General features: G+C 37.7%; 1 protein-coding gene across 1 annotated transcript in view; it reads left to right on the forward strand.

Moving 5' to 3' along the window:
• PLCB4 (phospholipase C beta 4) overlaps positions 1-11,952 on the forward strand; it is a 295,192-nt gene that overhangs the window by 88,408 nt on the left and 194,832 nt on the right. The window contains exons 2-4 of the mRNA XM_042782935.1: positions 8,850-8,930; positions 9,754-9,813; positions 11,117-11,260. Of these exons, the coding sequence (XP_042638869.1) occupies positions 8,850-8,930; positions 9,754-9,813; positions 11,117-11,260 (285 nt within the window). The remainder of the gene's footprint in view (positions 1-8,849; positions 8,931-9,753; positions 9,814-11,116; positions 11,261-11,952) is intronic.

Below are 11,952 nucleotides of genomic sequence, written 5' to 3' on the forward strand. Positions count from 1 at the left end.
TCTAAAATTTATAGAAAACTCCAACACCTCAACATTTTAAAGATAAACAATCCAATTTAAAAATGGGTAGAAGATATGAACAGATATTCACCACAGAAGATATTCAGGCCAACAGACACATGAAGAAATGTTGTTGATGATCATTAGCCATTAGAGAGATTCAAATCAAAACAACAATGAGATACCATCTGACCCCAGTATTAATAGCAAACTTCAACAAGACAGAATATAACAAATGCTGGCAAGGATGTGGGGAGATTGAGACCCTCATACACTGCTGATGGGGTTGTAAAATGTTACAACCACTCTGGAAATCGATATGGTGATTACTTAAAGAGATGGAAATAGAAATACCATTTGATCCAGCAATTCCATTACTAGGTATATATCCTAAAGAAGTGAGAGCCAGGACATGAAGCAATATGTGCACATCCATGTTCATCACAGCACCATTCACAATAGCAAAGAGATGGAAACAACCTAAGTGCCTATCAGTGGAAGAGTGGATAAGAAAACTGTGGTACATACACATAATGTAATACTATGCAGCAGTGAAAAATAATGTATAATCTGCAAAACACTGCACAACATGGATAAACTTGGAGGACATTATGCTGAGTGAAATAAGTCAATCACAGAAGGACATATATTAGTCCACTACTGTAAAAAGTCAAGGAAAGGTTGATACATGGAAGGGAACTTTCTTTGTTGGGAGGTGGGAGGGAAATTCCCAGATAGGTTGAAAAAATATATAGATATAGATACATACCAAAGATTATTAGTGTTTACCAGGGGTAGGAGACAAGGGGAAAAGGGAAGCTTTTGTTTGTGGAGCATTGAATTTATGTTAATAGTGGTGGGATATTTTGGAAAAGGTTAGTAATAATAGTGGCGTAACATGAAAAATGTCATCAGTATCCCTCAGTTGTAAATGTAGAATTGTTATGTTGGCAAATGCCTTATTGTGTATGTTTTCCCCACAATAAAAGTAATAAATAAATAAATACATAAGTAAAAGCAACTCTGGAATTTCTTCATTATAACCATATGAAACCTGGTTTTATTCCTTCTGAGCTTACTTCATTCTGCTGGCTAGAGACTTAACTCTCTTATTTTTAATATATTAGTCTCATTCCCCCTGCAGTTTGTCATTCCTGGCCTGGTAAACTATATGATTCAGAATGGCCAAAACCTGTCCATTTCTGTTCAACAATGCCTAGGATATTGGTCTTTATGTGTTCCATTTCATTTTTGACAACTTCCAATTTTCCTAGATTCACACTTAATGTATCCCACTTTCCAATTATTAAGGAATTTGTGCAGCTCTTTGACAATTTTGGGTGATGACACATCAGCAAATGAAGGTCCAAAAGCTTCACTCCATCCATATCACTAAGTTCACCTCTATAGTTGCATTTTGAGTGCCTTCCAACCTCAGGGGCTCAATTTCTGGCACTGTATCAGACAGTGTTTCACTGTGATTCGTAAGGTTTTCAGTGGCTAATTTTTTTTCAGTAGCAGACAACTTCTTCTTCCTAGTCTGTCTTAATCTGGAAGTTCTGCTGATCTGTTCATGATGGGTGAACCCGCTAGTGTTTGAAATGCCAGTGGCATAGCTTCCAGCATCACAGCCACATACAAGCCACCACAGTATGACATACTGACAGATGAGTGATAGAAGTGCTCACTTGTTTATCCCAAAATATTCAAAAACAGCTACCTGAATGGAAGATCTGTATTTGTGCCCATTCCAAAGAAAAATGATCCAACAGAATCTAGATATTATCAAACAATGCCATTAATATCACTTATATTGGGAGCTCTGGTAGCATAGTGGCTAAGACACTTGCCTGCTAACCAGATGGCTGGCGGTTCAAACCCACCAGCCACTCCTCGGAAGGAAGGTTGGGCAATCCTACTTCCGTAGTGATACTGCCTCGGAAACCCAAGGAGGGGTCGCTATGAGTCGGGGCCGACTCTACGGCACATAACAACAACAACAACAACATAAGTAAAATTATACTACTGAAAATAATTCAGAAATGGTTGGAACAGTACACAGACAGAGAACTGCCAGGAAGTCAAGGTGAATTCAGAAGAGGATGTCAAATGAGGAGTATCATTGCTGGTGACAGATAGATCTTGGCTGAAAGCAAAGAATACCAGAAAGATGTTTACTAGTGTTTTATTGACTATGCAAAGACATTTGACTCTGTGGATCATAACAAATTATGGATAACATTACAAATAAGGGAATTTCCAAAATATTTAATTGTGCTCATTATATAGGCTAAGAGGCTAAACTGTACATAGGCTAAGAGACAGTCATTTAAACAGAATAAGGGGATACTGAGAGACTTAAGATCCGTACAGGTGTGTGTCAGGGCTCTATCCTTTCATCATACTTATTCAATCTGTATGCTGAGCAAATAATCCAAGAAGCTGCACTATAGGAAGATGAATGTGGCATCAAGATGGGAGGAAGACTCATTAACAGCCTGCAATATGCATATGACACAACCTTTCTTGCTGAACGTAAAGATGTCTTGAAGCACTTAGTGATGAAGGTCAAAGACTGTAGCCTTTAGTATGGACTACACCTCAACAGAAAGAAAACAAAAATCCTCACAACTAGACCAATAAGCAACGTCATGATAAATGGAGAAAAGATTGAAGTTGTCAAGGATTTCATTTTACTTGGATCTACAATCAATGCCCATAGAAGTAGCAATCCAGAAACCAAACTATGTATTGCATTGGGAAAATGTGCTGCAAAAAACCTCTTTAAAATGTTAAAGAGCAAAGATGTCACTTTGAAGAAAAAGGTGTCCTTGACTCAAGCCATGGTCTTTTCAATAGCATATGTGTGTGAAGGCTGGACAATGAAGAAGAAAAATTGCAGAATAATTGATGCATTTTAATTGTGGTGTTGGTGAGGAATATTGAATGTACCATGGACTACTAGAAGAATGAACAAATCTGTCTTGGAAGAAGTACAGCTAAAATGCTCCTTAGGAGCAGGGATGGTGAGGCTTCACCTTTTACATTTGGACATGTCATCAAGAGAGATCAGTCCCGGGAGAAGGATATCATGCTTGGTAAAGTAGATGGTGGTTTAAAAAGAGGAAGACCTTCAACTAGATGGATTGACACATTAGCTGTAAAATGGGCTCAGGCATAGCAGTGATTGTGAGCATGGCACAGGGTCAGGCAACATTTTGTTCTGCTTTGTAAAAGGTCACTATGAATTGAAACTGACTTGATGGCACCTAACAACAACAATGTTGTTGCTGTTAGGTACCATCAAGTCATCTCTGACACATAGCAACACTATGTACAAAAGAACGAAACTCTACCCAGTCCTGTGCCAGCTCCACGATCCCTGCTATACCTGAGCCCATTGTTGTAGCCACTGTGTTAACACATCTCATTGAGGGCCTTCCCCTCTTTTATTGACCCTCCACTTTACCAAGCATGATACCCTTCTCCAGGGAATGGTCTCTTCTTACAACATGATGAAAGCAGGTGAGACGAAGTCTGGCCATTCTCACTTCCAAGGAACATTCTGTCTGCACTTCTTCTAGGACAGATTTGTTAGTTCACTTAGCAGTCCATGGTACTTTCAACATTCTTTGCCAGCACCACAACTAAAAAGCATCAATTCTTCTTTGGTCTTCCTTATTCATTGTCCAGCTCTCATATGCATGAGGCAATTGAAAATACCATGGCTTGTGTCAGGCACACCTTAGTCCTCAAGGAGACATCTTTGCTCTTCAGTGACTGAAAGATGTCTTTTGCAACCTATTTCCCCAGTGCTATACGTCATCTGATATCTTGGCTGCTGCTTCACTGACATTGATTGTAAAAAATAGTCTCCCCAAAAATGTCACCTTAAGAACTAAGGTGTGCCCTCACCCAGGTCATGGTATTTTCAATTGCCTCACATGCTTGAGAAAGCTGGACAGTGAATAAGGAAGACCAAAGAAGAATTGATGCCTTTGAATTATGGTGTTGGTGAAGAGTACTGAACATACCATAGACTCTGGAAGACTGAATAAATCTGTCTTGGAAGAATTACAGTCAGAACGCTTCTTAAGAAACAAGGATGGTGAGACTTTGTCTCATACTTTGGACATGTTATCAGGTGGGACCTGTCACTGGAGAAGGACATCATGCTTTTCAAAGTAGAAGTTGTGTGAAAAAGAGGAAGGCTCTCAACCAGATAGATTGACACAGCGGCTGCAACAGTGGGCTCAAACGTAGCAACAATTGAGATCACGGTGCAGGACAGGCAGCGTTACATGTTGCATGTTGCTGTTCATAGGATAGCTATGGATCAGAACCGACTCAACAGCACCTAAAAACAGCAACAAAATTTCTCCAATTGCGAAGTATCTTCCAGGAAAGCAATTTTACCATCTTGATAGCACTTAGGAACTTATACACATGTGTCAAAATCAGTGTCCCATTGGGCTTCTTTATTTTAGGAGCGTTTATTTTCTCGTTTGCCATGCAGACAACTCAGATAACTCAAAAGAACCCCAAAGTGACCACATATTTCGCAGACTGTCCTTGGTAAGGTTTTGCCACACAACTATGTATGAGAAGGTAGCAGAACAATTGTGCTTGTCTATAGATAGGGCTAGAGTCCCAGAACAGAACTCCATACTGCTCCTGGATTGGCATTTCCCATTTTCAAAAAGGTTTGAGTTTTTTCAAAGTTTAGAATTCTCAGATTTAACATATCCTAATGGAGGATGCCACATGGTTTGGCCGGTGTACTGCTTAAACCAAACTCTGCCTGACAGCTGTGGAGGCTTTTATTTATTTATTTATTTTATGTGGCCAGCAAGCAGCCTATGCTTCTTGGCTGCCCTCTGAACTGCTTTGTCCCTTCATAGGAGTCTTTATCCACTCTATGCTGGTGACTGTCCTGATGGCTCTTAAACAGCTGCATGTGCTTGTATTGTTTATTTGTCTGATTGTTTTGCTGCTGATGGAGCCTGAGATTCCACAAACTTAAAAACTTCTGGGACAGTGATTTGCACAAACCCAGAACTTCTACTGCTGCCACTAACAATGGTCAGCTCTTGCAAGAACAAAATTAAACCAAATCCTTTAATAAATCTTGAAAAGCTCTATACAAGGAAGCAGAGCTTGAAATTCAAGAGGTTTACCTTAAGACAACTCTTGAGTCCATGGAAATAGATTAGCTCAAAGGGCCCATGCATGTACTGAAACTCTAAGACCTCAATTTCTTGGGATCACAGAATATAATGCACCTTTGAATATCACAATTCTGATACCAAGAAATGTCAAAGAACAAACTGGAGTCTCTTAAAACTCAACATAATGAGTTTTATTGAAGGAATAAAAGCTGTTCGAATCAAGAAAAATACAGATTGCATGAAATTAACCAAGTGCTTCAGTGAATGGAATTTTTCATAAGGTTTAAACAGAAAATTCAAGAACTTACAAAGAAAAAATCTGATTGATTGACATTTATAAACTCATGCTTCAGAGGTCACAAGACAGTTATGGGACTCCTTGAGCATTGTTCTGTTAACCATAAAGTTTGAATTAGTTTAATATCTCATAGTATTTGGATATCTTGGTGCCAGCCTGGGTAAGCATTCTTCCTGAGAACCAGTTGTGCAAGGAAGGGAGTGGGCAGAAAGTTTCCTGGAACAATCGTTATCTTAACTGCATTACTGACCCCCATCCTTATTTGCTAAGGGCAGTTAAAGTTTTTCAAAAGTCTAGCTATTGTACAAGAAGCAGAAGTAAGGCTAAAGAGGAAAATGGAGTCTACTGTACACCCAGATCAGCAGTTTAGTTATGCCAAATGCCTCAAGTTCTGGGGTTTGCTTACACAGTTTCATGGGTCATCTCAAATCCTTATTTGGCTTTATAGTGTACATAAACAAATAATAATGATACCCTATTCATTGTGACTTTACTCTGTAAACACCATTTTAGGACATATTTTTTGAACACTGCACCAAAATGCTTCGTTATAATCAGATATTACTTGGAAATTGTCTTATCACCTAATGCTGCTGTAACATAAAATACCACAAGTAGGATCCCTTAAAGAACAGGAATTTATTGTCTGCTTTGGAATCTAGGATTCTGAATTCAGGTTGTCAGCAGGGATAGTCTCTCTCTAGTCTCTCTCTCTCTTTCTTCCTCTCTTCCTCTTTCTCCCTTTTTGTCTTTCTCTCTTTTTCTCTCTTTCTCTGTGTGTATGTATGTTTCTCTCTGTCTCTCTATATGTGTCTCGTTCAGTTCTAGGGGAAGATATCTTTCATCTTCTGTAACTCCAGATGTTTCTTAGCTGCTTGGAAGTATATATTCCCATATCCTCTGTCTTCCCCCAGTATGTCTGTCTCTGTGTGTCTGTGTTCCCTTTTATAAGACACCACTTACAAGGGATTAGGTTTCAGTATATGCTGGTATAAAACCTCATTAACATGAAAAAAACATAATAAAAGAAAAACCTGCTATTCCCAAACAAGGTATAGGAATTTGAACATATCTTTTTGGTGGACATAATTCAATCCATAGCAGGAATAAAATGTTTTTATTTTCATATCTTAATTAGTTAATAATTCTCATGTCTCAATCAGTAAGGATACAAGACTCCTCTCAGACTTTTGGGTGAAGTCAAATACCTTTAGCATAGCTACAAATCCCTCTTGGCCATCCTTCACTGATGTGTCCTTCTCATTCCCTGCCACCTTCTTTGAGGTATTCCAAGTATACCAAACTCTTCAGAAGTCTTCAGTGTCAGGCCAGGTCTATGTATCTTTGCAAATGCTGTTTCCTCTGCCTGGCCTGCTTCTTCATTTGAATAACTTTCACTCATTCTCTTAAGACCCATTTCAAGTATGAACTTCTGGGCAAAGCCATTTCAAAAAGTTGAACCATCCAAAAATGCCACTTTTGAGATGCAGAAAATATCTCATATTGGCAATAGTGTTAATGTTTTTGTTACCAGTGTTATGAATTTGAACTCTACATTATTGATAATATACCACTTGCTGAATTGTAACTATGTGCTAAATTTTTTACAGTCACCCTTTCATTGAATTCCAACATTAGCCTGAAACGTGGGTGTAAATACTTCCACTTATTAGACAAGTATTCCAAAACTTAGAAAGGTCCTTTCCAAGAGAAAGTAAATAATTATTAAACAGCAGAACTAAGATTTGATTTTATGTCCATTTGACTCCAAAGGCAAAGGTTATATCATTCTCCTTCCTTTGTCTCATCCATTGTCCTGTCTACAGTGCCTCATACCTACCTGGTAAAGAGCTGAAACACGTATGATAATTCCTCATCTGCCAGGAACCTGCCCATATGAATTTGAAGGCTGATTTTATTCATGATCCCCTGAACCCTAATTTCTGACACTTTCTGGTAGCTCAGTATTTTGACATTGGATTTATCTTGATGAATGTTACTGCTTCCCTGGAATTTAGAAAGATGAATTCTGTTGGTAAAAACTAAGAATATGAACTTCCTTTAAAATCTTAATCCTGAAATTACTGTTTATTTGCTTTAAGTCACTGTTTTGATCCATTGTCTGCCAGAAACTCCTTATTGCTGGTGGCGTAATTATCTAGGAAGATTGGTTCTTTAGAACATAAAAAGTACTTGTGGTTGTTGAAGCATGGGTGCCAGGTCTTGGTGTAATGCAAACAGAGGGCACAGGGCATCTGGGTTCATTTCCTGAACATCCCTTTTTTCATTGACATAGAACTTTTCTTGTGTTCCTATTCACAATGGTTCTCTCTTACTAAAGACTAAGAATCTGTTGGCCAGTAAACACAGCTGCTGTAGTGCTTCTGAATTTGCCTTACATTCCTTCTCGATTCACATTTTGATTCTCTAGTTTTCACCAGAATTTCTAGTATCAAAGTCCATAGCAATAGTTCTCAAACTTTAGTGTACATAGGAATCACCTGGTGGGCTTATTGGAACACAGATTGCTGGGCCCTACTTAGAATCTTTCTGAGATGGTCTCAGTCCATCTGGGCTGAGACCCCGTTGTTGTTGGCTTGTGTGCCATCCAGTGGAGTTCTACTCATAGTGACCTTATGAGCCAGGGTAGAACTGCCCCACAGTTTCCTAGGCTGTATTCTTTATGGGAGCAGATCGGCAGTCTTCTCTCACTGACATTTTGACCTTTCTGTTAGCAGCTGAGCATTTAATCACTGCACCACCAGGGCTCCTTCGGGATAAGACCCTAGATTCTGTAATTCAGACAAGCCTCCAGGTAATGTTGATCCTGCAGGTCAAGGACTACACTTTGAGTAGGTCAAAGTACTGTTGAAGTCCTGGTTAATAGGACACCAAATGAGGTTGGATATAAAAGCAAAAAGCCTCGGTGATTTTCAGACTAAACATCTGAAAGCTGAACTGTACAGACCAAAAAAAAAAAAAAATGTCAATGACATTTACAAAATTTACCTCCTGATTTTTGATCTTATACTAAATAATGACAATGATTCTTCTTGTAGAGAGGGAGACCAGTTGGCTGTAAACTTCAGCTTTTCTTCCAGATCCTGAGGAAACTTTCTTTTCTGTGACCTTCAGGACATCAGTGTGTTTTTTTTTTCCTTAAACATGCCCTTCAGGATGATGCTGTATAAGATTGATCAGTCTTTCAATATAAAAACTACAATGAAGACTTTCCATAACATAATAAGAAATGTGGTCATAAGATTCAGAATGCAAAAGGGTAATTTCTCATTTTTCCTCATTTAGAAGCTAAAAGATATCTGCATTTTTATTAGATACAAAATGTTGTGAATCATGTAGATGAACACATTTCTTCTTAACAGGAATCCTTTGTGTTTGAACCCAACTGCCTCTTCAAAGTGGATGAATTTGGCTTCTTTCTGACCTGGAAAAGTGAAGGCAAGGTATGGCATAGAAACAGCAAGTCAGTTTTATCTGCAATTTGGTTTAAGCTGCTTCATTTCTCAACATTGACTCTCTCTTAAGGGCATGGACCCTATGCTCATTTATTAAATCGTTCAAGATTTTTAAGCTGTGCCTTCATATGCCAGGCATTGGGGATCCAGTGGTGATCAAGAACATCATCCTAGCCCTCAAGAGATTTCAGTCTAGGAGCAAAGTCAAGCATCCAAAAAAAAGGGGGGGGGAGGTTACAAGTCATTGAATGTTGTGAAAGAAAAGTGTAGGCAGTAGGCAGATACAAGAGCATAAAACCAGTATGTCTGACTTGATGGGGGTGAAGGTTTCTAGAAAAAGGTTTTGTTCAAGCTGAAATCTAAAGGTGAATTAAAAGTATGTTCATTTTGTTATATCCCAGAGCTTATCTCAATGCATGACACAAGATACACAATGAATATTGGAATTGAATTTAAGAAAAGTAGGATTATAAGCATATACATGTATTTCAGCATTATCCCCACTTAATATTTAATGTACACACATATACTTAATTATATACAGACATGATTAATGATATTGTATACAAAAGTAACATTTTAAAAATAATTTTTAAGAATTATAATCATATATATATACATATTTACATGGAATATTTGGGATTTTTCTGATAGCTGGACATTATTGTCATTTGTTTTTCACTCCTCTTCTGCTTTACCCTAATCAGCACTGCCTTCATCACTTCAAACCTTCGTTAAGCACCTTGTCTCTGCCACACACAGGTCTGGCAGAATTGAAGCTTACTTGCCATGTTGCATTCTCTCTTTTCAGGAAGGACAAGTACTAGAATGCTCCCTCATCAACAGTATTCGGTTGGGAGCCATACCCAAGGTACTTGTGATTGATGTTCATTCACAGTTCTAAATACAGATGTACTTTGGTTGAAAATGGCCCTCAGAAATTATTTTATCTGTTACTTCCCCAAAATAATTAGCTGTGAGCTAAGACAGATACAGTTTATAAATCCTCTCATCTATAACTGTTGAAGTCCTGGTTAATAGGACACCAAATGAGTCAACTGGGTGACTTGAATTGTATTATTTTAACGATATTAAAAATGTTATGAATCTTTGAAAACAACGTCTCTTGGGTGTGACCAGCATCAAAGAAGAACTCCCTTAACTGGGAAAATGTGGCAGGTCCTTGTTTTTGAACAGTGATGCCTGGTCTGTGGTCACTGTGGAAATGTAAATGGCTTGGGTAGCTCCATGTTCCTGCACCAGTGCATGCAGACCTTGGCTCACCTTGAACGCTCACTTTCCCTCTGAGGAAAAAAAAAAAAAGTGACAACATAAATCAGCCTTCTTCACAGTGATTGATTTGTTTGAATAAGAAGCTGTTTGCATAGTGTTGCTAGGAATTTAAAAGACATTTCTTTTTAGAATATTCTGGCACAGTGTTTATTCCCTTTTCCATGATACACTTGCAGGTTTTTAGATGTTCAAAACAAAACTATATTCCTCACTTTGTTTTAAAAAAAAAGCTATCATCTTTTATATTAAGTTAACTTCCTGATATAACTATATAATTGTATGTTGGCATTTTGTCCTGAGTTCTTTTGGAGAACAAAGGGACTATTTTATTTCCTAATGAGGGTAAATTTACATAGTCTTCATTCCACTGAAGGATGCCTTGGCTTCCAGAGATGAAAATATTCACTCTTTGTAATCCAGACTACTTGAAAGATGTAATCTCACTTTTGAGAGTAATGTCTGATTGCTGGTAGCAGTAATGCCATGTTTGTCCCAATTATCTGTGTGAAACCTGGGCAACTGTCCTCTGCAGTAGGAGACCTCTTACATGTCTGTGAACACAGTCACTTTCCATCCTGTTATCATAATCCAGGACCTCAAAGAGCTAGAGCCAACAATTTAAGGAAAGACCTTCACACCTAATTTTCTAAATCAATATTATACCTTTCTTATTAAAACAATGTTAAGTAATATGTAGTGTTCTAGTTTTCACCTCTACAGGTTTTAGAATCATGCTAGATATCTGGGTATCTTCAATAAAAAGAAAATATTTACCCCATACATATTAACATATCAAACTATGGTTTCTTTTTTTTTTTACCACGTTTCTCCTGTGCTGTGTGGTCTAACATCTCTTTCCTATATTGTGAATTTCTATATAGGACCTCAAAATCCTGGCTGCTCTTGAAGCTGTTGGAAAATCAGAAAATGATCTGGAAGGACGGATAGTGTGTGTCTGCAGTGGTACAGATCTGGTCAACATCAGTTTCACTTACATGGTGGCTGAAAATCCAGAAGTAACCAAGGTAGTCTCAGTTTAACAACCAACCTCCCTCCTTTCCTCCCACTATATACATAATAATTAAATTATAAAAATTTTAAGTATATACTAAAATTATATTATGTGTAAAAAGTTACACATACACCATGTTGTATGCATAATATAATTTTAATATAAACTTTAAAATTTTTGTAATTAAACTTATGTATATATATATATGATATATGAGTTAACTTTTTATGCATAAAGTAATCTTAATAGGCTTTAAATTTTTATAATAATTTAAGTTAAACATTTTTTTAAAAAAAACTTCCATTGCTTTGCTAGAATATTTGTTTAAAAAATACAACAAGCACAAGACAATAAGAACCTAAATACCAACTGTGATGCAGTTTTTCCTAAACTAGTCAGCACTTCTTAAACTTGAATGTGCACAGGAATCACCTGGGATCTTGTTAAATGCTGATTTATTAGGTCTGGGGTGGGAACAAAGAGCCCTGGTAGTGTAATGGTTAAGAGCTTGGCTTCTAACTGAAAGGCTCGTAGTTTGAATCCACCAGCCACTCCATGGGAGAAATTGTTCCACGGGGTGATCTTCTTCAGTAATGGTTGTAGCTTTGGAAACCATCTGGGGTGATTCTTTGTCCTATAGGGTTGCTATAGAGTCACAATGAGTTTGAAGTGACTTGATGACAACGGATTTTTTTTTTTTTTTTT

Source organism: Orycteropus afer, unplaced genomic scaffold (genome assembly GCF_000298275.1).
Source record: "Orycteropus afer afer isolate SDZICR_OR568_19922 unplaced genomic scaffold, OryAfe1.0 scaffold00529, whole genome shotgun sequence".
NCBI classification, from domain to species: domain Eukaryota; kingdom Metazoa; phylum Chordata; class Mammalia; order Tubulidentata; family Orycteropodidae; genus Orycteropus; species Orycteropus afer.